The following is a 26,205-nucleotide window of genomic DNA, read 5'->3' as shown; positions in this document are numbered from 1 at the left end:
ACTATTATCAATTAATGATGGGAACTTTCCCAAAATCTGAGTTCCTCACCAGCAGCCAAAGCCCATCCTTGCAGAAAGGCCTTTTCAAGGATAGCAGTTTATGGTTTCTGTGGTTAACCCTTTAATACACAAAAGACCATCATCTCTGAGATTTTTTTTTTTTTTTTACAAGCCTCTAATATCCAGCCTGCAAGTTTCCATTTTGGTGCTGTCCTGATCTTACCAGAAGGAATTAGTGGAACATACAGTTCTTGTTGTGTTAAAGCTCATATCATAGGCTCCACACCATCAGCCATGCTGTCAGGAATTATAACCAAGTTTGCATATGCACAGGCCACCTGTACCCCAATTTTAGAGATGTGGAAAAAATCTGCATCTTGGAGTCAGTGGAAAAAAGTAACCTAAAATTTTCTTTTTTTGAGATTGCTTGCTGTATTGAAGAATTTAACCAGATTCAAAGAACAGTAAATGTTTACTGCTGAGAAGATTTTTATGGAAATTTTGGTGGAAGAGAGTAGCGTGGTTAGATTATAGTATAAATTTTGGGAGTCTAGCTTTGACCATCTTTTGTACAGAATGTACAAGGACAAACTGTGCTGAAAACGACTCGAGACGTCTAGCCTGGCAACATTCAGACCCCGTCCTCTTCCGCTTCCTCTTCCCCCTTCAACAATTTTACATGTATAAAAGTGAAACTGCTCGGAAGTTCTAAGCCCTGTACTTTGAAATTGTATTGTAGTGCTTTCTCCCCACCCACTCCTCACTCTTTCAGTCAACATTACTAGAATTGGACCTGGAGAACAGTTTGAAACCACTTTGCTAGTCCAGATTCTTCCTTTTCTAGATGAGGAGTCTGAGACCTATCAAGGTTATAATTGTGGTTTTTGTCCGTCTTAATTTGTAAAATTCTTCTCTAGATTTGGAACAGAGAAGAAAAATACAGTGATTCTGGGACTTTTGAGTGGTCTCTAAGTCTGAACATCTTCCCTGTTTCTGATTGTATTGTTACTACTCTTATTTTGGGCAGTTATTCTCTCATGCCTAGTTCAGTGCAGTAGCCTTCTCTCTATATTAGTTTCCTAGGGCTGCCATAACAAATTACCATAAACTTGGTGGCTTAAAACAACAAATTTATTCTCTCACACTTCTGGAGTACAGAAGTCCAAAATCCAGATGTCTGCAGGGTCAGTTTCCTTCCAGAAAGCTCTAGGGGAGATTCTGTTCCTTGCTTCTTCCATCTTCTGGTGGCTACAGATGTTCTTTGTCCTGTGGCTGCGTAACTCCAGTCTCTGTCTTTACATGGCCTTCTCTTCTGTCTTTCCTTTGTGTGTCACTTATAAGGATCTTTGTCATTGGATTTGGGGCCCACCTAGATGATCCAGGATATTCTCATCCTGAGATCTTCAATTTGATTACATCTGCAAAGACGGTTTTTTCAAATAAGGTCACATTCACAGGTTCACACTTCCTAATTGTTTTTTCTGTATCTGTGCTTTTTTCCACTGTCATATGTGAACCTTTGCTAGATAAATTTTCCTAGCTAATTTTTTGACTTCTTATATTTTCACACTATGATATTCCTTATTTTTTCCCTCCTGCTTATTTACACTTTCCCTGACTTGGCTTTAAGCTCTTGAAGGGTAAGGAATGTTGCTTCCTCCTTGTCCTTCCTCAGCATAAAGCCTGGTCAGTATAGGGAGGTGTTAAATAAGTGTTAGTGAAAAAAATGGATGTGCAAACAAAGTGAATTAAGAATTTGCCTTTCTGGCTTCATCTCTTTTATTTTGTTACCAATTCTGGGATTTTTCTGACTTCTCCAAACTGTCCTTGCACTTTCTGTTTCTGTGAATCTCTTTGCATTTGTTCTTTTTCCTACAGTGCCCTTTCTCTGCTTGGAAAAAACTTGCCTTGCCTAAGATCCAGCTTAAATTCCACTGTTCTTCCACAAATTTACCCAAATAAAATTAGAATCACTGGGTTAGGCTTAGCTGAAGGAAAATTTCCCTTTCAGAAGGAGCTTTTCTCACTTTACAACTCCTCTCATTCCTTCTCCCAAATCTCTATAAGTTTGCACCTTTAACTAGCATGGCTCTTGGAAAGGTGATATATCCCAGTTTAGCTTGGAATGTCTAGGTTTGCAACTGTTATTCTGGCAATATTATCAGTAATGCTCCTGCACTTCCCTTTCACTCTAAAGAATATTTTGGCTTGGATAACAAATGATAGAATCACTCTACCCATAACATTCACTGCCTTGTGTGTCTTATTTTCTCTTCCAGATTCTCAGCTCTTGGAAGTCTCAGGCTATACTATTTTCTACTTTATGGTACCTAGTGCTTAATATTCAGTGAATGAAACTCAGTAAATATTTGAGGACTTACTATGTGCCATACATACTGTATTTTGTCCATATTAGCTCACTTCTTTTTTCAACCTAGACTTGTTTTGTAATATCTAATCCCTTCCCCCAGATGTTTTTCACTTAGACCGGCCTTGGGAAATCTTAACTCCAAATCAGTTCAGGTCTACACATTCTTTATGCTTCTCTCTTGACTACTCGTGGTGCTTGGGTAGAAAAAAACCGTATAACCACACAGATTGGTGCCACTACGGAGTCAGGCTTTAACTTGAAATGGACCTCCAACAATCCTTCTAGCAATTCTTCCTTTGGTGTTTAATCAGTGCATGCTCCCGTATTTGAATTTTTTCTTTTAAATTTTACTGAAACCTTGTTAATTAGCTGATAATAGTCCCATTTTATAGGTGATAAGACAGGCTCTCAAGTACCCAGGGTTACACTGCTAATAATTTAGACGTCTGTGTGTTGTTGAATCTAGGTTAGTCTGGCTCCAAAGTTCTTGCTTTTTTATTTCACCATGTTAGAGTTCACAATTTTAAGCCTCATTCTTGGGTCTGAGAAGTATTGTACTGCTGAACCATAAGCTCCATGTACTTGTTTAGAGATGTCTCTTTTAAAACAGTAAGTTTGAAATTTTTGGATTATTAATGCATATTGTATAAATTTTTATGTGGATCATTATAGAAGGCTTTCATTTATGAGAATAATAGATCAATGTCTTCGAAGCGCTAGTTCTGTACAATGGCTACTTCATCTGAGAATATTTACATATTCATAGGCCTTCTGTTTTTATGTATCACTTGTAATAAGGTAAAAGTAAATTAAAGAATCAGAAGTAAATTCATTGTATGGTTAAAAAAATAATTCCATTGGTTGAAAATTGTTTACTGTTGATTATAAATTTTACTGCTGAATAACAGTAAAGCCTAGGAGAATACAATTACTAGAGTATTTTGGGGAATAAATTTTATGATGGTGATTAAAACTCATAATTTTATTAGTGTTTAAAAATTGCCACAATTTCACAGGTTGAAATGGAATTCAAAGAGCAATTTGTTAGTAATTGTTAGGAAAACCCATTCTCCCAAGCATTTCACGTTTGGTGGAAGTAGTGCTAATTTGAGAACTACAGCTCCCCTTCACCTTTTATTTTGAAAATCACTAAGCTTTTGAATGTCTTCACTAATAAGGCTTCTAGGTTTTCTTTCTGTGAAACGTTTAGTATTTATTCATAATGTGCTCAGCATAATGAAGTTGGAAAGATTACTTTTCAAAACCAGGAGGCTTCTTTTCTGTGTTTTGCCACTAGCTATAGGATAAGGGCAGTTCACTTCACTGTGACTCTGTAAAATGAGGTAGATCAGATGTCCTGTAAGTTTTCCTCCTGATAGAAGATTTTGTGCTTCTGTTCTGAAAATTTGAAGGAATTGTGCTTTTAAGCATAAATTCAGCTAAAGAAGACCTTTATTGATGTTGGTTGGTTAAACCAAGATGTTTTCTTTATTTGAAATTAAAAGGTAGCGACTGAGAATATATAGTGGAAATGACATTTTAGAGCATTTTCTAAAGGCTGAAATTGATACTTAAAAATTAGTAAAGATGATATGTTACAGTGGGATGAAATTTATAGTTAGTGTTAATGTATAGGAAATACTGTAGTAGAAGTTTGCTATCTCTTGCATCTGTCATGCCCTGTATTGGTTTCATGTAAATCATTATTATAGAAAGCCTCTAGAACCTCCTCTCCTCTTATTCTCACGTGAAATCCTTGCTTCCTATTTTAAGGAGCAAATAGAAGTAGGCAGAAAAGAACTTTCACTACCATATCTACCAACCTACCTATCTACTGGTAGACTCTGCCTGCTACAACTGATGCACAATGAACGGCCAATGGTATCCTTTCCAGTCCTGTCCCCTACTGTCTGTTCTCAAAGATACCACTTCAACAATTGTCCCCCCTTCTCCTGTAAACTTTCCTTTTCAATCAGCATAAAAATATGCTGTAATATCTCCCATTAAAAAAAATACTCTCCCTGAGCCATCGTCTCTTTTGAGCTACTTTAATCAGCAAGTCTGATCTCTTTGCCTGCCTTTATAGTAAAAATCCTCACAAAAGTTACTTATGTGTTAAATGTTCTCTAATCCCTCTCCTACTCTCATTTTTTAATAAAACAGCTTTACTGAGTATAAGTGACATATAATAAGCTGCACATATTTAAGGTATACAATTTGGTAAATTTTAACAAAGGTATGCACCTGTTAAATCATCACTACAATGAAGGTAGTGAATGTTATCCATCACCCCTAAAAGTTTCCTTGTAAGTCCTCTGTAAATCATCCATCTCATCCCTTCTACCCCTCTTCCCTCAGGCAGGCACTGATTTGCTTTCTGTCACTATAAAGTAGTTTTTATTTTCTAGAGCTTTCTGTAAATGGACTCATACTCTATGTACTCTTTTTCTGTCTTTTTTTAATCATAAAATATTTTGAAATTCATCCATGTTGTTGCATGTGTAAGTTTATTTCCTTTTATTTCTGTGTAGCATTTGGGTCTATAAGTATTCCTTTTTAAATTTTTAAGTAGACTTTATTTTTTCAGAGCAGTTTTAGTTCACAGCAAAATTGAATGGAAAGTATGGAGAGTTCCCATATATACCATGGATCCCCTTCCCCACAGTGCCCCCCCTAACATCCCCCACAGGAGTGGTACATTTGTTACAATCAGTGAACCTACCTTAACACATCATAATCATCCAAAGGACGTAGTTTACTTTAGGGTTCACTCTTGGTTTTGTACATTCTATTGGTTTTGACAAATGCATCTACCATTATAGTATCATACAGAGTAGTTTCGTTCCCCTAAAAATTTTCTGTTTTCCACCTATTCATTCCTCTTTGCCCTCTCACCCCTGGCAACCACTGATCTTTTTGCTATATCCGTAGTTTTACCTTTTCCTCAGTATCATATTCAGTATATATATATATATATATAGTCATTCAGTATATAGCCTTTACAGATTGGCTTTTTTAACTTAACCCTATGCATTTAAGGTTCCTCCATGTCTTTTCATGGCTTGATAGCTCATTTCTTTTTAGCACTGAATAATATTCCATTGTCTGGATGTACTACAATTTATTTATCCATTTGCCTGCTGAAGGACACCTTGGTTGCTTCCAAGTTTTGGCACTTAACGAGTAAAGCTGCTGTAAACATCCATGTGCAGGTTTCTGTGTGGACATAAGTTTTCTGCTCATTTGGGTAAATAGAAGAGCACAATTGCTGAGCATAGGGTAAGAGTACATTTAGTTTTATAAGAAGCTGCCAAACTGTCTTCCTAAGTGACTGTACCGTTTTTCATTCCCACAGCAATGAATGGGAGTTCCTGTTGCTCCACATTCTTGTCAGCATTTGGTGTTGGTCAGTGTTTGGATTTTGGCTATTCTGATAGGTGTGTAATGGTATCTCATTGCTGTTTTACTTGTCACTTCCTTAATGGTATGATGTTAAGCATATTTCATACGCTTATTTACCATCTGTGTATCTTCTTTGGTGAGGTGCCTGTTAAGGTCTTTGACCCGTTTTTTAATCGAGTTGTTTTCTTTCTTATTGTTTAGTTTTAAAAGTTCTTTGTATATTTTGGGCAGTGGTCCTTTGCAAACATTTTCTCCCAGGCTGTGACTTGACTTCTCATTCCCTTGATGGTGTCTTTTGGAGAGCAGAAATTTTAATTTTGATGATGTCCAGGTTATCCATTATTTCTTTTGTGGATCCTGTCTTTGGTATTGTATTTAAAAAGTCATAATCATACCCAAGGTCATCTAGATTTTTTCCAATGTTATCTTCTAGGAGTTTTATAGTTTTGCATTTTACATTTTGGTCTGTGATCCATTTTGAGTTAATTTTTGTGAAGGGTGTAAAGTATGTGTCTAGATTCATATTTTTGCCCGTTGCTGTTGAGTTATTCCAACACCATTTGTTGAAAAGACTCTCTTTGCTCCATTTTATTGCCTTTGTCAAAGATCACTTGACTATAGTTGTATGAATCTATTTCTGGGCTCTCTATTCTGTTCTGTTGATCTATTTGTTTATTCTTTTGCGAATGCCACACTGTCTTGATTATGTAGATTTATAGTTAAGTCTCGAAGTCATGTAGTGTGACTACTCTGACTTTGTTCTTCTCCTTCAATATTGTGTTGGCTATCCTGGGTGTTTTATTTCTCCGTATACCTTTTAGAATCAGTTTGTTGATATCCACAAAGTAACTTGCTGGTAATGTGTTGAATCTATAGATCGAGCTGGGAAGAACTGACATCTTGACAATATTCAGTCTTCTTATCTATGAACATGGAATATCTTACATTTATTTAGTTCTTTGATTTCTTTGATCAGTTCTGTAGTTTTACTCATATAGATCTTGTACATATTTTGTTTGATTTATACCTAAATATTTCATTTTTTGGGTGTTAATGTAAATGATGTTTTTAATTTTGAATTCTAGTTGTTCATTACTAGTATATAGGAAAGTGATTATATCCTGCACCTTTGCTATAAGTGCTTATTAGTTTGAGCAGTTTTTTGTCAGTTGTCTCTGATTTTCTACATAGACAATCATGTCATCTGTGAACAAAGTTTTATTTCTCCCTTTCCAATCAGTATACCTTTTATTTCCTTTTCTTCTTTTTTCTTTAAGATTGGCACGTGAGCCATCTGTTGCCAATCTTCTTTTTTTTTTCTTTCGTTTTCTCCCCGAAGCCCCCCCAGTACATCAGTACATAGCTGTATATTCTAGACGTAGGTCCTTCTGGTTGTACTATGTTGGATGCCACCTCAGTGTGGCCTGATGAGCAGGGCCATGTCTGTACCCAGGATCTGAACTGGTGAAATCCTGGGCTGCTGAAGTGGAGCACGCAAACTTAACCATTTGGCCATGGAGCTGACCCCTATTTCCTTTGCTTATCTTACTGCTTTAGCTTGAACTTCTATGATGTTGAAAAGATAGCATAGAGAGGACATCCCTGCCTTGTTCCTGATCTTATCACGAAGGCTTCTAGTTTCTCACCATTAAGTATGATGTTAGCTGTAGGTTTTTTTAAATAGATGTTCTTTATCAAATTGAAGAAGATCCCTTCTATTCCTGGTTGCATATTTTTTTTTATTGCTGAGTAGTATTTCATTGTATGGGTATGCCACAATTTATTTATTCATTCACCTGTTAATGGACATTTGGGTGGGTTCTGGTTTTTGGCTGTTACAATTAAAGCTGTTATGAACATTTGTGTACAAATCTTTATATAGACACACACTTTCTTTTTTAATGAGTAAAGACATAGGAGTGAAATGGGTGGTTGATATGGTGCTTGTATGAACTTGAAGAAATTGCCAAAGTGTCTTCCAATGTGGTGGTACCAGTTTACAGTTCAGCCAGCAGTGTAGGAGAATTTTAGTTCCTCCACATTCTCTCCAACATTTGGTATTGTCAGCCTTTTTAATTTTAGCCACTCTATTGGATGTGTAGTGGTACCTTGTTTTGGTCTTAATTTGCAGTTCTCTAATGATGTTGAACATCTTTTCATGTACGATTTGGTGATGTATCTGTTCAGATCTTTTGCCCATTTTTTTTTATTGGCTGTTTGTTTTCTTTTAATGAAGTTTTGAAAGTTCTTTATGTATTTTGGTTTCCAGTTCTTTATCAGATATAAATCCTTTATTAAATACATTTTGCAAAGATTTTTTTCCCATTAAGCAGCTTAAGTATATCTTTTTTTTTTTTTTTTTTGAGCAAGATTAGCCCTGAGCTAACATCTGCCACCAGTCCTTCTCTTTTTGCTGAGGAAGATTGGCTCTGAACTAACAGCCAAGCCCATCTTCCTCTACTTTATATGTGGAATGCCTGCCACAGCATGGCTTGATAAGTCGTGCGCAGGTCCGTGCCCGGTATCTGAAATGGCGAACCCTGGGCTGCTGAAGTAGAGCACGTGAACTTAACCTCTACACCACCGGGCCGGCCCCTCTCAGCAAGTTGTATAGTTTTAACTGTACAGGTTTTTCATAGCTTGTATCAGATTTGTCTCTATTTCGTCTTTTTAAATTTTTGATGCTATTCTAAACAGCAGTGTTTTAAATTTCTTTCTCCAATTTGTTGCTACTAATACATAGAAATACAATTGATTTCTGTATTTTGATGTTAGGTCCTACGTAAGGACTACTTAGTGTTCTTGCTGAATACCCTTGTGTAGCTTTTTTATAGATTCTGTCATGTTTTCTACACCGATGAGTGTGTTTTCTGCAAATAAAGACAATTTTATTCTTTTCTAATTGGATGCGTTTTATTTCTTTTTCTTGCCTCATTGTACTGGCTAGTACCAATGTTGGACAGAACTCAGGGAGACTGGCTGGCTGTTTAGGTTCTCTTTCCCTATGTTGAGGCTTTGGAATTGATTCCAGGTGGTAGGCTGAGGCTATTCATCAAGCTCACCTTGTGTGTTTACTGTCTCTCAGGGATCAGTATCCTTTTGTGCCTGTTGATCATTGTCTTGAAATGGTTGTTTCAAGCAGGAGGGTGAATCCTGTTACTCCTCCTTGGCTAGAAGTTGAAGTCTTTATAGGATTATAAATTCATTCCAATCAGACTTTTATCCTCACCACTCACTGAGACAGTTGTTAAATTTATTGATTACTTATCACTTCTTCTCTTTTTTGGCTTATTGGCAGCATTTGGAATAATTGATCACTCTTTTTCTAGGTAGTTGCTTCACTGACTGTGCAGGATGCTTCTTGGTCTTCTTCCTTCTTCCCTGGCTACTCTTTTGCTATCTTTTTTTTTTTAATTTTACCCAACTTCCAAACCTTTAAATGTTTGAATGTGCACCATGGGTGCTTGTTCTTCATGCCATTAATACCTTGTAGATGGTTTCATTCAGTCTCATGACTATTATATGTTGGTTACTCTAAATTTGTATCTCTAGTCCGTCTCTTTCTCCAGAAGAGCATACTTTTATATATCTAGCTGCTTCTTCAGCGTATCCATTTGGTTGTGCAATATGCGTCACAAATTTAACAAGTCCAAAACTGTAAAACTGCACTTCTGAGCTCCTCTCTACCTCCACTTCTGAGCTCTACCGTCTGAGCTACCTCTAATGCTTAAAAATGCTCCATTTGCTAGTTGTCATTTTGGTAAGTGGTAACTCCATCATTCCACTTGCTCACACCAAAAACTTTGGAGTAATTTTGGCTTCTCTCTTTCTCTCTGACTCAATTTTTTGTTCCATCAACAAATCCTGTTTGCTCTGCTTTCAAAATATAGTTTAAACACTGTCACTTTGATTACCCTGGTGCAAAGCCCATCTCTCTCCTCCATTAACAAAATAGGTTCCTAACTGGTATCCTTTGTTTAGTACTTGCCTCCCTGTCATCTGTTCCCAACATAGCAGAGTGATCCTTTTAAAAGTTAGAATATGTCACGTTTCTGCTAAAAATTTTCTAGTGGTTTCTCATTTAGGATTAAAGCAAAATCTTACAATGACCTGTATAGGTCTGGTTCCCTCCTACCGCTGTGGCCTCATCTCCTATCATTCTTCCTCTCCTTTCACTCTAGGGACACTGAAAGGTTCTTTCCTCTCTCCCCCTCACTTGAAAAAAGTGCTTTAATGTTTTCTCAAAAAGGCCTTGTTTTATCACTTCTAGATCTAAAAGCTATGGTGCTACCCTAAGCAATTAGCGTCCCTCTTACCTTCCGTACTTTCCTCCATAGTTCTTACTTTCTGAGATGTCTTTTTATTTTCTTGTTAGTTCTTTTTCTCTGATTAAAATGTAAAGGAAATAAAGACAGGGACATCTGTTCAGTACTCTTCCCAGCACCTAGAACAGTGCCTGGCTCAAAGTAGCCACCTAATACATACTGAGAAATTAATGCCCGGGGTTCTCTCAACCATTTTTGGTATGTGATTCAGGTTTCTCCTTAGAATATAGGATGTCCTATGATCCCAGACTTATCTTTTCTAGTTATAACATGACAGGAAGTTAGAGATTCTTTCATAGAACCCTAATAGAATTTGAATTTGCAGCTTATAAATAGTTTCACATTTTATTCTTTAATTCACTTGGCTCTGCTCTTCTATGCTTTTGTGTTTTGGGAATTTTGTTGAAAAGACTTTTTCAGTACATTTTCAAAGTTGACATGACGTAAACATTTATCAGTTTAAAACAGTTCAGATTAATTATTGAATGTGCTGGTGATAAATTTGATTCATCTAAAATGTGTTTATGCTGAAGTTGTTGAGGATACCTAGATGCTGTGATTTTACTAATTTTTTGAGAATGTATGCTTCAATTGTTGCTTCAAAAAGCTGTTCTAAATTCAGAGGGGTCTGAAAGGATCCATACCTCAGAGATCCTTGGAGGTTTCTAGTTGGACATAGAGTACAATAAATGTTTCATTTGTAGTATATTTGAATGTACCTCTTTGTAGATCCTGACATTTGAAAGATCCTTGGACCTAAAATGTCCAAGATGTCTGCCATTTCCTGTAGGTTGAGAAATCAAAGGTGATAAAAGATGGTATCAAAGTGTCAGAAAGGATAGTTTTAAAGATAGATTTGTGATGACTTCAACTACTTCTTGGTTCGTTCCTGGGAGTGAGAGAGGTAAGAAAGTTAACTGTTGCCACTTTATTCATACTTCCATTTCAAACACTTTAATATGATCTCTAATAGGAATCTCAAGTCTTTTTGTTTATTTTTGTTTTTAAATAACTCATAGAAGTTATAGTACATGAGTCATTATATTTTCTTTTTCTGACACAAGCTTCTTGTTGGATATATATTTCCAAATGATTTGTATCGTCTGGGCACTCTAAATCCTGACTGAGTGACTACTCAGATACACATGAAAACTCCAAAGAGTTGTATTTTTGTAGTTGTAGTGTTTTCATGGGAGCTACAGTTAGGGGAACTTTCTCTCTGAAAGGATAATAAATTGGATTTAATTAATTAGTTAATGATACAAAACTTATGAATCAGATAGACACACAGAGCAGAAACAGAGCATCATATCTTATCATGTTTTTCCTTGGCCCCTTGAGTGTTCAGTAGCTGGGAACACGTTATGACAAAGTTAGGGTTTTGCCAGATATGATGGTTCAAGTCTTTGCTCTTCCTTAGACTCTTTATATTCTAGGCTTCTATCACCATTAATGAAGAACTTACTTCACATAATTTAGGTCTTTAGTAATAAACATTTATGTTTCCCCGAGACATGCTTCTGCTCTGCAGTCATACTCAGCTTCATATGGGAAAGTTCGGAGTGAGAGTAGGCTCAGTGTTTGCGATGCCTTGAGTAGTGAGGCATTCTAAGATTCTTTGGTCTAAGAACCACAATGGAAAATCTGTTATTCCACAGGGAAAATCATCTTCAGAAGTGATTTTTAACTTTTGAGTTTAGTTTAGGATTAGAAATGTATTAGACACTTTGTTTGCAAGCAACTGAAACCAACTCTGGCTTAACTAAAACACAGAAAAGGAGATAAATCATTAAAAGCTAATAGAATCTAACAGAGAACCAGACTATCAATATTTGAAGGGTAGTGTAAAGCCTTGCTCAGAGGTTTAAGGATTGAAACAACAAAAAACATTACACCAAAATTTACCTTTGCAATAAGCAAAAACTACTCAGAATATTTTTGTAGAAAGTAAAAAATCACTCATTACTTCCTAGAAATTAAAACAAAAAGTGAGTGTGAAAAACCTGATAGTTACATTAATATTTATTTGTTTACTAGTATAGTTGAACACATTAAAAATAACCATTTATAGTTTTTTGTAAATATCTAGTCAAACTCTTTGTTTACTAAGGGGTTAGTTTTTCTGGTCAAATCTGTCAACCTTTTGCTTGGTGTTTTTTCTGTCTTTGCTGATATGCTGAGAGAGTGGCTTTCACCATTTAAATGTTGCAGAATATTTTTTGTGTATTTTTGATTCAGTGGATCTGTGTTTTTCTCCTATCTCTAAATACTCCCTTGAGTAATAGTGGCCCACGAGGCCATGGTTTTCATAGGTGGAAAGGAGATAGAATTAGCACTATCCCTCCCGGGTTATTCTGATACTTAATGTCTTAGATCAGATTGCTATAACAAAAAACACTATAGTCTGGTTTAAACAACAGACATTTATGTCTCACTGTCCTGGAGGCTGAGAGGTTCAAGATCAAGGCATGAGCAGATTCAGTTTCTGGTAAGGACCCTCTTCCTGACTTGTAGGCATCCACCTTCTCACTTAATCCTCCTATAGTGGAGAGAAAGAGAGAAACAGTGAGAGAGTTCTAGTCTCCCTTTTCTTATAAGGACATTAATGCCGCCTGGGGGCCCCATTCTCATGACCTCATATAAACCTAATTGCCACATAAAGGCCCGTCTCCCAGATACCATCACTTCAGAGGTTTGGGCTTCAATATCTAAATTTTGGAGGGATACATTCAGTTCATAACACTATCCTTATCCTACCTCTTCTCCACTTCTACCTCAGGAGGAGAATTCTGTTTATTTTTATTTTTGATTTGCTTTTATTACTAATATTACTTATTATAAATGATTCTCATGTCAAAGAATAGCACAAAGTAATAACTAAAAGTTCTTTTTTTAATCCTTAGTAATCCCACACCATAGGAGTAACTAATATTATCTGCCAGAATATGCAAAAAGTAACTGTCAGTATATGCACAGGTGTATGTGACTAATTTTTTACATTTAGATCTTCAGTCAGTCCATCAGGATTTGTGTGTGTGTTTAGTATAAAGCAAGGATCCATCTATTTCCAAATATTTAGCTGTTGTCCTTTCAGCATGTTTTGACTAATTCATTTCCCCACACATATAAAATACTAACTTTATACTATATGCCAGTATATGTGTTGATGTATTTGTGTACTTTCAGTTGTTTTAAGATACTAATAGTAAGCTTTTTATTATTTTTACTTTAGTATTTCCACTCCCTCCTTCTGGGCCATTGTTTTTGAATATTTCTTAGCTATTGTCCTTAGTCTAATTTAAAAAATTTTTATCAATTTTCACTGCAGTTACATTGAATTTGTTAATATGGGGAGATCTGATGTCTATGTGGTATTAAGTTTTCCTGTCCAGGAACATGACATATCTTCCATCTATTCGAGTCAGTTGCTTAGGTTTATAGGTTCTTTACAACTCTATTCATAGATGTTTTGAATAGTAATATTTTGCAAATATTGTCTTTTTCTGCAATAAATTTATAGACGTTATCAACTGTTATAATGTGTTAATTATATATTTTCTATACATTTTGCGTGTCTTCTAAGCAACGCTATTATTTAATAGCCCTTTACCTGACCTTATTAGGGTTTTCAGGTAATAGGTTTTTCAAATAATAATTCTGTCTGTTCCTTTCTAATACTTATCCTTCCGTTTCTCTCTTATCTCATTACACTAGAATGTCCAGTCTCAGTTGAACAATGATAATGATACTGCACCATCTTGTCTTGATCTTTCTTTAATAGCCATGCCTCCTTTTTCTGTTTTAGTGTTGTAATGGCCACTGATTTGAGAAGAATCTGTTATTAAGAAAGCTTTTCTTAGTTGTTAGGTTTTGTTTTTAAAAATCGGATAGTGAATGTTAAACTTTATTAAATGCCTTTTCAGCATCAAATGAGAAAGTCTTGTGAGCTTACAGTGTGATAAATAGTGTAAAACTATTCTTAAGTTCTTGGAATATCCTACTTGGTCATTGTGTCTTTTTCTTTAAATACAGACCTCAGTGTTATTTCATAATATTACATGCAATTTATAATTAATACTCATAAACTGCTCTTTCATTTGTGTATTTTCTGTTTTATTATTAGGCTTATGATAACTTGCTAGAATAATTTAGAATACTTATGTATATATTTTATGTATCTTGGATTAATTTTAAAACAGTAATTATCTATACTTGAGAGCATGATGGTACATATTTTGGGCTTGATACTTTTGGGGGGCAATGATTCAAAAAAATATTTTTCTTCCATAGCTGTTAAATTTAGTAAGTGTGAATTGTCATTTTTTGTAATATCCTCAGTCATCTCTTGAATGGTAAAGTTTTCCCTCGTATTTATTTATTTATTTTGTTGTGTTTTTTTTCCCTCCCAAAAAAGGTTCATGGAATAATATTGTATAGTATTTGTCATTGTTTAGAACTGTTTGAACATGTTTAAACATATTTTTCTTGATTATCTTTTAAGCGATACCCTTCTGCATTTTTGTATTTATTTAAAAATGTTGTTAGACATAACTCTAAATTTTAAAGGTATTGTTTATGCAATTTCCATTTTTGAGTGTTTATATCAGTTGGCTTCTTAATCTGAGTATTTATTTTGTCAGGACACATATGTGAGTCATAAACTCTTCAAGAATTTGTTATGTATGTTCTAATATTGTCAGTGAGCAGCATCTTGCTTGACTTTAGTATTCATAAATGTTAGTCTTCTTTCCCTTAAACTGATTTAGATTTTGTCTGTTGCTTTTAGGAAGGAAATCAGTATTATAAGAGAATTTGATGTCATTTCATTTTAACTTTTGTTTGTGAAATTCTTTTTTTCTTCATGATGAAAAATGGAAAAAATTGATTTCACATTTATATGTGTTTTTAAATTTTAATTAATTAATTAATTTATTTTTAATGAGGCTTCTTTGGGACTGCCATGCTTTTAGTCTCTTTTTCCCATACCATTTTGTCCAACTGGAGAGCACCTTAATTCAATGGGAGGTGGTGTTTTGGTTTTTTTTTTAAAAGGTATGCTTTTTTTTGGCGAGGAAGATTGGCTCTGAGTTAACATCTTTTGCCAGTCTTCCTCTTTTCTTCCCCCTTCCCACAGCGCTAGCACATAGTTGTATATCTAGTTGTAACTCCTCCTAGTTCTTCTATGTGAGATACCACCACAGCATGGCCTGATGAGTGGTGTGTAGGTCACACCCAGGATATGAACTGGCAAACTCTGGGCTTCCGAAGTGGAACGTGGGAATTTAACCACTATGCCACCAGGCCAGTGCCAAGTGTTTTTTTAATTAATTATTTTTTGGCAGTTGATCTATCTTAAAGTTTTTTATAGAGATTTTTGGTAGAGGAATCCTCTAAAAGAGGGTACTTTGGACAGATCCTACATGTATTAGTTATCTTTTGCTGAGTAAAAATTACTCTAAAACTCAGCAGCTTTAAAACTACTGTTTGTTATCTCTCAGTTTCTTTGGGTCAGGAATCCAGGCATGGCTCAGCTGGTCCTTTGCTTCAGTCTCTCACAAGGCTGCAGTCAAGGTGTCAGTAGGGCTGGGATCTCATCTGAAGACTTGACTGGGGAAGGATCTGCTTCCAGTCTTACTCTTGGTCCAGTCTAGTACTTTTCCCACTGCAGCAATATTGGCGGGTATTTGATCTATTTGAGAGTCACTCTTTGGGTCTTATATCTAGCCCCAGGAATATCTAGCATTTTTCAGTCCTTCTTGTTATTCAGTCATAAGTGTGTGTGTGTGTGTGTGCCCCTATAGGAGGGGAAAAGGGAGGGAGGGGGGAAACAGTAAAGGAAGGAGAATGGTCATATGTTAGCATAACTTTTTTCCATTTTAAGACCTATACTTTTTTTTTCCCATAGGTGCCTTAGCTGGACCAATTATTGTGGAGCCACATGTTACAGCAGTGTGGGGAAAGAATGTTTCATTGAAGTGTTTAATTGAAGTAAATGAGACTATAACGCAGATTTCATGGGAGAAGATACATGGCAAAAGCTCACAGACTGTTGCAGTTCATCATCCTCAATATGGATTCTCTGTTCAAGGAGAGTATCAGGGAAGAGTCTTGTTTAAAAACTATTCACTTAATGATGCAACGATTACTCTACATAACATAGGATTCTCTGATTCTGGAAAATACGTATGCAAAGCTGTTACATTCCCCCTTGGAAATGCTCAGTCCTCTACAGTTGTAACTGTGTTAGGTAGGTATGCTTGAATTGTATGTTTTGGTGGTATTGGTGAGGATTATAATAAAAGTATTTTCAAGAATTTAAAATGATTGAAATTATATATAAATTTATGTTTAAAAGAATTCATATATGATTTTTCAAGTTGTCTTAAAATTCTGTGATTCTAGGCTCTCTTAAACAATGTCTGTATCTACCTGCCTATCTTATATATATATATATATGTAGTTTTTAGCTATTTTTTCTTCATGAAAGATTGCTTTTTATTTTTAATAATGCTGAGTTTCTTTGACATATTTATTTTCATTATTTTCCCTCAAATTTTCAACCTTTAAATAATCTTTCTCCTTTTTTTTGAGGAAGATTAGCCCTGAGCTAACTGCTGCCAATCCTCCTCTTTTCTCTGAGGAAGACTGGCCCTGAGCTAACATCCGTGCCCATCTTCCTCTATTTTATATGTGGGACACCTACCACAGCATGACATGCGAAGTGGTGCCATCTCTGCACCCAGGATCCGAATTGGTGAACCCCGGGCCGCCGAAGTGGAACGTGTGCACTTAACTGCTGCGCCACTGGGCCTGCCCCACCCATTTTTTTTAAATGACTGTTGTCTTGGAGCCATTGACTCCTTCTGTTTGGTTTTTAAATCAATTTTATTTCTGCTGTTGTGGATTTGCATAGCTGTTTGAATCTTGGTCTCCTGCTCATAATGAGTGATCTTTTACCTCTTCCTCTCTGATAACTGTTAAAGTTTATGGTGGAATTTAAAATGAGCTTATTAGCATTAAGATAGCCTCTTGCAGTGAAAGGTAAACCAATTTGGAAATGCTGTTGAATACTTTTGGAATATTAGAACAAGAATTAAGGAGTAATAGCAATGTTAGCCATTTCCACCCGAAGTGAGACTCCTTTAGTGAGCAGGAGGAGGAAGATTGTGCCGAGTCTTCCTGTTGCCTATCAGGGACTTTGTCAGGTCTGCTGATAGATCCCCATACTCAGTCCTTCTCCAGTTTTCTCCCAGATGTTATTCTCTAATGAACCTTTGTGCTCCTCACATGGTCTCAGTGTCTGCTTCCAGAGAACCAAACAAGTACACAGCTCCTATCATCTAATGGTTTAATTTCCTGAAATGCAGGAAAGCAATTTTGTCCAGATTTGTTATGTTTTTTCATGTTGAGAGATATAATATAAAAATAGAAATAAAATTAAATATTTGAGGACTTTATATGTTTAAGACACTGCCCTAAGAGCTGTGGGGAAATATAACTTAATTTACGAATTTGGTGCTTCTGAGAAACATTTTGATTGGAAAGCAAGGCATAAATATCTGAAATATCAAGTGCAGGCCATCAGGTTTTTTACCTGAGGTCGCAAAGTTCAGTGTCAAGAAAATAAAAGATAAATAGTTTGCATGTGGAAGAGAGCTCATGGGAATGAACTTATTTTTTGCTTTAAATTTTAGTAATTTTTCCTAAATTAATACAGTAACAATGGTTTAAAACTCGACTGTTTATAGTATAAGACGTCATGATTTTATCAGCACCTACTTCTCTAGCTTGATCCATTCCGTCCCTTGCTCCACCTCTCCCAACAACCAAAATTTTATGCTCATAACAGACTATTTGTAGTTCTCTTAACACCTGTCTGTGTTTTTACGTGTATTTTTCCTCCTACCTAGATTGCCACCTTTTCCTCCTGTCTCTCCCTGCATTCTTCTATTTAACTACTATTCATCAAACCACATCCTTTTGGAAACCATACTGGAAATATCTAGCCCCCACACAATTTGATGTTGTTTTGCTCTTTTGCTGTTCTATCTTGAGCATATTTTTGTTGCAGCAGTTACCATACTGTCTATTATGTTTTCTCCAGTATAAACACATGGTGGACTGCAACTCTGAGCTTTAACACTTAACTTTATATTTCTAAAGCCTATGAGAGTTCCTGGTATGTAGCAGTCATACACTAAATGTTAAGTAGGGTGTAGGAATGGATTGGCAAACTTGGTAGTCTGGAAGTGTTTTCTAAAAAAACAGTTGAGCCAGTCCTTGAAAGGTGGGTAATTTTTGGGTAGGCACAAAGGAAGCAAGCATAGGGAGAGTAAGTGAGCCAATGCAGGGAGGCAGAAAACATTTCTTAGGGCAGAATTTCTTCAGTGTTGGCATAGTTGAAATTTTGGTCTGGAATTCTTTGTGATGGTAAGCTGTTCTGTCCATTGTAGACTGTTTAGCAGTATCCATGGCCTCTACCCACTAGATGCTAGTAGCAATCCCATGGTTTTGACAACTTAGAATGTCTTCAGACATTGCTAAGTGTCCTCTGGGGGAGGGTGGAAGAGATCTTTAACTGTTGAGAAGCTTCGTTGGTGGAACTACTGAATAATTTGTTGATGGTTTAAAGGATTTATATAGAGTACAAGACTTGAAGGCTAGAAATGTAGAGTAGGACCACATTAAAGGAACTTGAATGTTAGGATGGGGAATTTGAGCTTTATGTTATGCAAACTTAGTATACAGTGTTGTGTTTCTTCTCACTTCCCTGCTTCTGCTCTCAGACTCTTGCTGTTTAAAATGTGGTTCATGAACAGCAGCGCTGGCATCACTTGGGAGCTTGTTAGAAATACAAAATTTCAGACTCCTCCTAGACTTATTAAATGATAAATCTACATTTTAGCAGGATCCCCATGTGATTTATATACACAGTAAAGCTTGAGAAACACTGCTTTGACCACCTTCTCACCTTGCTTAGAGGGATGCCTAACTCATATTAGACCTGATTTAGGAAGTATTGAGATGAGAGTTGTGATTTAGGAAGATCAGTCTGATGTTTGGGTTTTTTTTGGTGAGGAAGATTGTCCCTGAGCTAATAACATCTGTTGCCAGTCTTCCTCTATTTTGTATGTGGGATGCTGCCACAGCATGGCTTGATGAGCAGTGTGTAGGTCCATGCTCCAGATTCAAAACTGTGAACCCTGGGCCTCCGAAGGAGAGCATGCGAACTTAACCCCTATGTCACTGGGCCAGCCCCCCAGTCTGGTGTTTCTGATGGATTGAAATGAAGAGGTCCTGAAATCATGATGTCTCAGCCATGAGGCCATGAAGGCTTGAAATTTTCTAATTTCTGCCACTTGAGTGAAGAAAGAAGCTATTACAAAGGAATAACTAGCAGTACTTTATAACTGACTGGATATAAGAAACAAGGGAAGTTTGAACAATAACAGGTTTTGAACCTTGGTGATTGAGTAAATCTTATTACCATTAATTTAAATAGGCCTGTCTGAATGAAAAACAGGTGTTGGGGATTGGGAGGATGAGATGATGATGTTCAGCATTTGGTTTTTTAGTTTGAGGATATATAGGCAAAAAATATGAGGCAGGTGGTTAGAAACTGTGGAGTCAAGCCTTGTTTCAGAATTGGAGAAAATTAGGGATCATCAGGGAAGTAGTGTTTATCAGATAAAGGTTTTTAAGGGAGATACAAAAAGTAACTGAAGGCCTAGGGCTGAGTATTTTATTATGGAGAAGGTTGGAAGAAATAGAGATGAAGAGCTCAAAGAGAGCTTTCAGGAAACTTGGGCAAAGTCATATTATTTCTATCAAGAGAAAAAGTTTTTAAGATTACTCCAGCAGCTTTTTTCCACAGTGAGAGTTAAATGTTACAGAAATTGAAGTGAGTGACCGTTTTTTCATTTCTCCTATGGATGATGCACATAGTATCATTCCAAATGCATAGCCCAGAAGTTAGCTCCTTACAGCCTTAGGGAGTTAGTGCTTAATTCTTCTGGAACTGATTGGGAAGAACTGCGCTGAAGTAGCAAATTCTACCAAGTTAGTCAAAGACAATAGCAAGGAAAAGTATTGAGCCTGTAGATTAGGTGGTGATGTTAAAGTTTCAATGGAGTAGTAGTAATAGAAACCAAATTAAGGGAATGTGATTTAACACAGAACTTTGGGAAAATTGAAGAACAAATGCCCCATAGTAAAAGAGTTGTTACACGATTGGTTACTTCCTCTTGATGGGATATTACATAGTTGTTAAAATTATGATTGAGAGGTATTGCTGCTTGAAAAACAAAGCCTCAAAGTTGTAGGCATGCCATGATTACATCTGTATAGAGACTAGAAATAGAAAAAGAGAAGGAAATGGAAGAATATGATGACTGCATTAGCATATCGGAGCTGTGGATAATTTTTCTCTGTTTTCCCAAATTTTAGTAATGTTACTTTTTCAATTAAAAAATAGACTTCTCTTGCTGGACGTGCTGGAGTAACTGGGATTGGACTTAGCCTCTCTCTCTAGGAACAAGAGTACCAGGCAAATAAGAAACTTTCTGTTTTGAGGAAGATTAGCCCTGAGCTAACATCTGCTGCCAATCCTCCTCTTTTTGCTGAGGAAGACTGGCCCTGAGCTAACATCCGTGCCCATCTTCCCCTACTTTATATGTGGGACCCCTACCACAGTATGGCTTGACAAGTGTGCTTAGGTCTGCACCCGGAATCTAAACTGGAGAATCCTGGGCCGCCGAAGAAGTTAACCGAACTCAACTGCTGCACCACCAGGCCAGACCCAGCAGTTTTTAGTTGTTGGACAATAGGCACTGTAGGATTATGATCTCAAACAAGGTGAGTCCTACAGTTGCTTCAGCTCTCTCCTTAGCAGTTTCCAGGCTACTGCTCAGTGACAAGGAATTGGAGCAGCGCTTGGGGCCTCACTGAATTTAAGAGATTGGACTTCAGGAAGGACAGGTGATTAGAATTTGTGGCGTAGAATACTGGAAAGAGGGAGCATCAGAGAGATGGGGAGAGTGAGAGTGAGCGAGTGCTTTAGAGACATATAGAAGGGCTCTCTGAAGTCTTTAGTACTGATGTGTGTACATGTGAGAGGAGACTTTTGAGGTGGAAGAAGGAAGCAACAGAAAGCAGAAGACCTAACAATATCCTGGCGTTCATATAGGGCTGGGGAAACTTCGTGTTCCCTCCAATGAGAGTACACAGGGCATTGGATAGCATCTTAAGGGGAGGCAACAGCAAAACTGCTGGACAAGGAAGGGGGTGCAGAGAAGTTAACGAAATACTGAGGTATTTGACAAAAGTAACTTTAGAAAGCCAATAAAATTGATAACCAGGAGATTGAGTCCCTTCAGAGGAAATAGGAATAATGTAATTTAAAATTGACTTGAAAATAAATTTTTAAGTTCCTCAAAGATAAAAGTTTCTATTACTAATGGCATAATTCGTTCAGACCAACTCACCCACAGGGGTTGAAATATTAAAAAACACCATTGAAAGCTTCAAAGAAATAACAACATAATAAGGAATATAACTAGAGCAAAATCTAAGGAGAGGATGAAAACGTAGAAATCAGCCTAGCACTGAAAGCTGAAAGGTGCATTCAACCTGAGGACATTTGACAATTCAGAAGAAACACTGGAGATGCTGAGCTAAGATTTTGGGAGCCTTGAGAAGTGAGAGAGGAAAATAAGTGCAATTCAGCTCAAGATGGGATTTCTAATAACCATTCTCATATTCACCTGGTACCTAAACGCTTATATTTTCAGAACAGTAGTAAACCAGAAGTAAATCAGCCTTCTCATGACTTCTAGGCCTAGTTTATATGACCCAACTAATCTGAACTTAAATTAAGGAGATGCTGGACTGGTTAGTGTTTTCAAGAGCTTGGCAGAAGAAAACACATCTTTTCTGAAGGAAAGCTACCTTTGTTCTAGACCTCAAATTTGCTTCTACCTTAATTAGTCAAACATGGGCATGTAGTCTGCTTGAATAGCAGGCATACAAGTAAGGCATACCCCAGAAGCGGTAGCCAGCACAAACAAGACAACACAAACAGATGTGCAAAGATATAAGATGTTGGAATTATCAGACACAGACTGTTAAACAACAATACTTGCCATTTGAATAAATAAGTCAATCTGTAAAATTTCTGTAGAGAACAAGAAACTATATACAAAAACATCACACAGCAGTTGGCCTCAAGTATTTCTTAGTATATGAAAGCAGTTAACATAAAAGGAAAATAAAAATTGATATGTTTCACTACATTTGAATTAAAAACTTCTGCTGATCAAAATATACCAGAGGGGCCTGGCCTGGTGGTGCAGTGGTTAAGTTTGCACATTCTGCCTTGGTGGCCCAGGGTTCACTGGTTCAGATCCCCAATGCGGACCTATGCACTGCTTGTCACACCATGCTGTGGCAGGCATCCCACATATAAGGTAGAGGAAGATGGGTGTGTATGTTAGCTCAGGGCCAGTCTTCCTCAGCAAAAAGAGGAGGATTGGTGGCAGATGTTAGCTCAGGGCTAATCTTTCTCAAAAAGGAACACACCATGGTGTAAAAAGACAAGCCCTAAACTGATAGGAGATACTTGCACCAGTTATAATCAAAAAAGGACCCTCCTCCCAAATCAGTAAGAAAAAGCAATTGGCTTTAATAGTCATTTTTCTGAAGAAGAAATTCCAAATTGCCCATAAACATGAAAAGATCCTTAACCTCATTCATAATCTGAGAAATGAAAAAGTCTCAGTGATATGCCATTGCGTGCCTGCGAGACTGGCAAACATTGCGAAGTCTGACAATATCAGTTGTAGTGAGTATACAAACTAACAGGAACTCTAAGATTGGGAGTAGAAGGTACTTTGGAAAGCTTTTTGGCATTATCTGGTGAAGCTGAAAATAAACACAATAGTAGCACTGCCACTGCAAGGGATAAACTTGAGAAACTTTTGCTCAGAAGATACCAAGGTAAATGAATGAGAATGCTTTTAAAATTGTTTATACCAAACAGGAAACAACACCAGTATCTAACAGTAAAGAAATCGTACAGCAGTTAAAGCTAATATTTATACAATTGCATGTAAATCTGAGTGATCTAAAAATAAAAAGTAAAAGAAATGAGTTCCAAAATAAGAGACTAAGGCTAAATGTTGCCACCTAAATGAACTTCAAGAACACAAAGTTGAATCAAAGAAAAACTATACAAAAATACATGTAGTCTAAGTCCATTCATGTTAAGTTTACAAACAGGTAAAATGAAACTTGTTTAGGTTTGCATTTGTTGGTTGTAGAACTATCATGAAAAGTAAGCAAAAATTTATTTCTAACATCAGTAAGAATGGTGTCACACTTGGGCAGATCGGGTGTTAAGATCAAGAAGAGGCCTATGAGGGACTTGGGAGGTGCCAGTATTCTTTATTAAGATGTATGGTGGTTACATGGATGTTTGCTGTAAATTATTCATTACATGGGTTGTATGCACTTTTTATTATTTTATGATCATGCATCTTATAAAAGAGAAAATACATACAGAAAATATTAATATCCCTTCAAGTAAATTGTGAAACAAAAATAGTAGATACAAATCAAGAACACCTGGCATTGAAAGAACCAATTGGAAATCTTGGAAATGAAAAAAAAGTCTTTGAGATAAAAACTTAATGCACAGAATAAACTATAGGCTTAAACCAAAGAATTCATGAAGTGAATACCAAGGAATTTATGCAGAAAGAAGCACATAAAATTTGCTAGAAAATGTGAAGAGAGAGCTAGGATATCTGGAGCGTAGATTGAGAGTGTCTAACATTATGGTTACTTTCCCTTGCTGAGGAGCTTTCTTTTACCAGAAAAAGGTAGGTGGCATGTACATTCCAATAAACGTAGCTCTTAATGATGTTACATTTTAACAGTGTAGGTCCATACTGGTAATGTATTTTAAAATGTATTTTTCTTTAAACATTTTTGCTGGAAAATGAAGCATTATATATTAAAGGTCCCCTTTTTTCCAGAGTAATAATATCTTTAATCTCATAATGGAACTTATCATCCAATTCACAGGAATTTTTTTGTATGTATTACTAATTTTGAGGAGAACTGTAAAGAAAAGCATCTCCTTCCCAGAGAGAGCCGTCTTTGTAATGGTTCTATAGAAAGACGGCTTCTTGTTTGTCCTGGCTTATGATCTCTTGTTCCAAGAATCCAGTTGATGTTGACATTACCTAAAAAGCGTGTGTGTAAATTTTATAGGCAGTTACCTCTAAGTTTATGAAATATGGCTAGATGTGGCTTGGAAGGGTGTAAATATATTCTTAATTGAAATGTAACTAATTTTTTAAAATTTAAACAGTTGAACCCACTGTGAGCCTGATAAAAGGGCCAGATTCTTTAATTGATGGAGGAAACGAAACAGTAGCAGCCATTTGTATCGCAGCCACTGGAAAACCAGTTGCACATATTGACTGGGAAGGTGACCTTGGTGAAATGGAATCCACTACAACTTCTTTTCCAAATGAAACAGCAACAGTTGTCAGCCAATACAAGCTGTTTCCAACCAGATTTGCTAGAGGAAGACGAATTACTTGTGTTGTAAAACATCCAGCCTTGGAAAAGGACATCCGATATTCTTTCATATTAGATATACAGTGTAAGTAATGATAACGTTTGCTTTTTAAACGTCATGCATTTTAATTTTCTTCCTTTGATGTAATTGTATATCATACTTTTTAGTTTGAATATTTAGTATTCAGGTATTCTTACAGCTTTTCCTTGTTGACATTTTTTCTTAATTTTTAAAATATTTTTGTGGAAATTTCATTTAACCAGAACATTTTTTATCAGTTTGTAAAAAGAGAAAATGACTTTAAAACTGCTCTCCAACAAAATTATTTAACCCTATCCTATTTATTTACTTATTTTGGTGAGGAAGACTGGCTCTGAGCTAATATCTGTTGCCAATCCTCCCCTTTTTGCCTGAGGAAGATTGTTGCTGAGCTAACATCTGTGCTAGTCTTCTTCTATTTTGTATGTGGGACGCCACCACAGCATGGCTTGATGAACCATATGTAGGTCCATGCCTGGGATCCGAACCAGCAAACCCTGGGCTGCTGAAGTGCAGTGTGCAAAATCAACCGCTATGCCACTGGGCAGTCCCCAACTTTATCCTTTTTAGATCTTGAAAATAGACTGGACTTAAGTGAATTGTGGAAATTTATGCCTCAAAATGTGCATTACTTAGAGACAAATGACTCCTCCGAGCCAATTAACTCAGCTATTGTTCAGTTATATTGACACTACCCATGAGGTTTTTAGCAAGAATATTTTACTTCCTAGGTGCATTTTAGTTAGTTTGAAAATTTGTAGTTTTTCAGTATTATTTCTAATCTGATTTTATTGACCATGTTATAACATTCTTATATAAGTAAAACAATATTTTAAAGACATCATTGAGATAATAACCATTATAGATAAGGTTCAAAGCTGACCCATCTTGTACTTTTATTTTTTTGTTAAGGGGTACTCTCTCATGTGTATGTGTGTGTGTATATACTTTTCCCTTTTCTATAAAGTTTCTCAGTTTTTGATACATTCTTCGTGTAGCATTTTAAAATTTTAAACGAGAAAAAGTGGTGGTGCTGATAGCTTATAGCAAGGATAATGAAAATTAAGCAGATTAGAGAGAAAATTAGAAGTTTTTGGGTTCTGTTGTCATTTCCATCCATGAGCACATCATAAACCTAGGTAGATTTTTATAGGAGATGTCTTTTTTGTTGTTATTTGATATGACATGCCTGGAATTTTAAATTATAGATATTCATCACACTTGGTATGATAGTTTCTAAAGCTAATTCTAAGGATCTTTTTCAACATTTATAATGTTAAACCTGAGAAGTGATCTTATGTGAATGTTATTACCATTGTATTCTTCAGTTCAAATACCTTCCTTTCTCCGTACTTCTCTGGAGAATGCAAATTTTTCTTTTTCCTTTTCCTACTTTGCTTTCACAGACTTTTAACTTTTTCCTTTTTCTTGTAAAATTCAGATCCCAATTGTAAGTACTGTTAATATTTTTCTCGTATGTATTT

General features: G+C 36.2%; 1 protein-coding gene across 3 annotated transcripts in view; it reads left to right on the top strand.

The window, feature by feature from the left end:
• NECTIN3 (nectin cell adhesion molecule 3) overlaps window positions 1–26,205 on the top strand; it is a 135,444-nt gene that overhangs the window by 20,842 nt on the left and 88,397 nt on the right. For 2 of the 3 annotated variants that reach the window (XM_070582764.1, XM_070582763.1), the window contains exons 2-3: window positions 16,004–16,345; window positions 24,470–24,766. In XM_070582764.1, coding sequence (XP_070438865.1) covers window positions 16,004–16,345; window positions 24,470–24,766 — 639 coding nt within the window. The remainder of the gene's footprint in view (window positions 1–16,003; window positions 16,346–24,469; window positions 24,767–26,205) is intronic. The other variant, XM_070582765.1, reaches the window with a different exon arrangement.

The sequence above is a fragment of the Equus przewalskii genome, chromosome 18 (genome assembly GCF_037783145.1).
Source record: "Equus przewalskii isolate Varuska chromosome 18, EquPr2, whole genome shotgun sequence".
Taxonomy (NCBI): Eukaryota; Metazoa; Chordata; class Mammalia; order Perissodactyla; family Equidae; genus Equus; species Equus przewalskii.
This window is presented reverse-complemented; position numbering and strand designations above follow the sequence as displayed.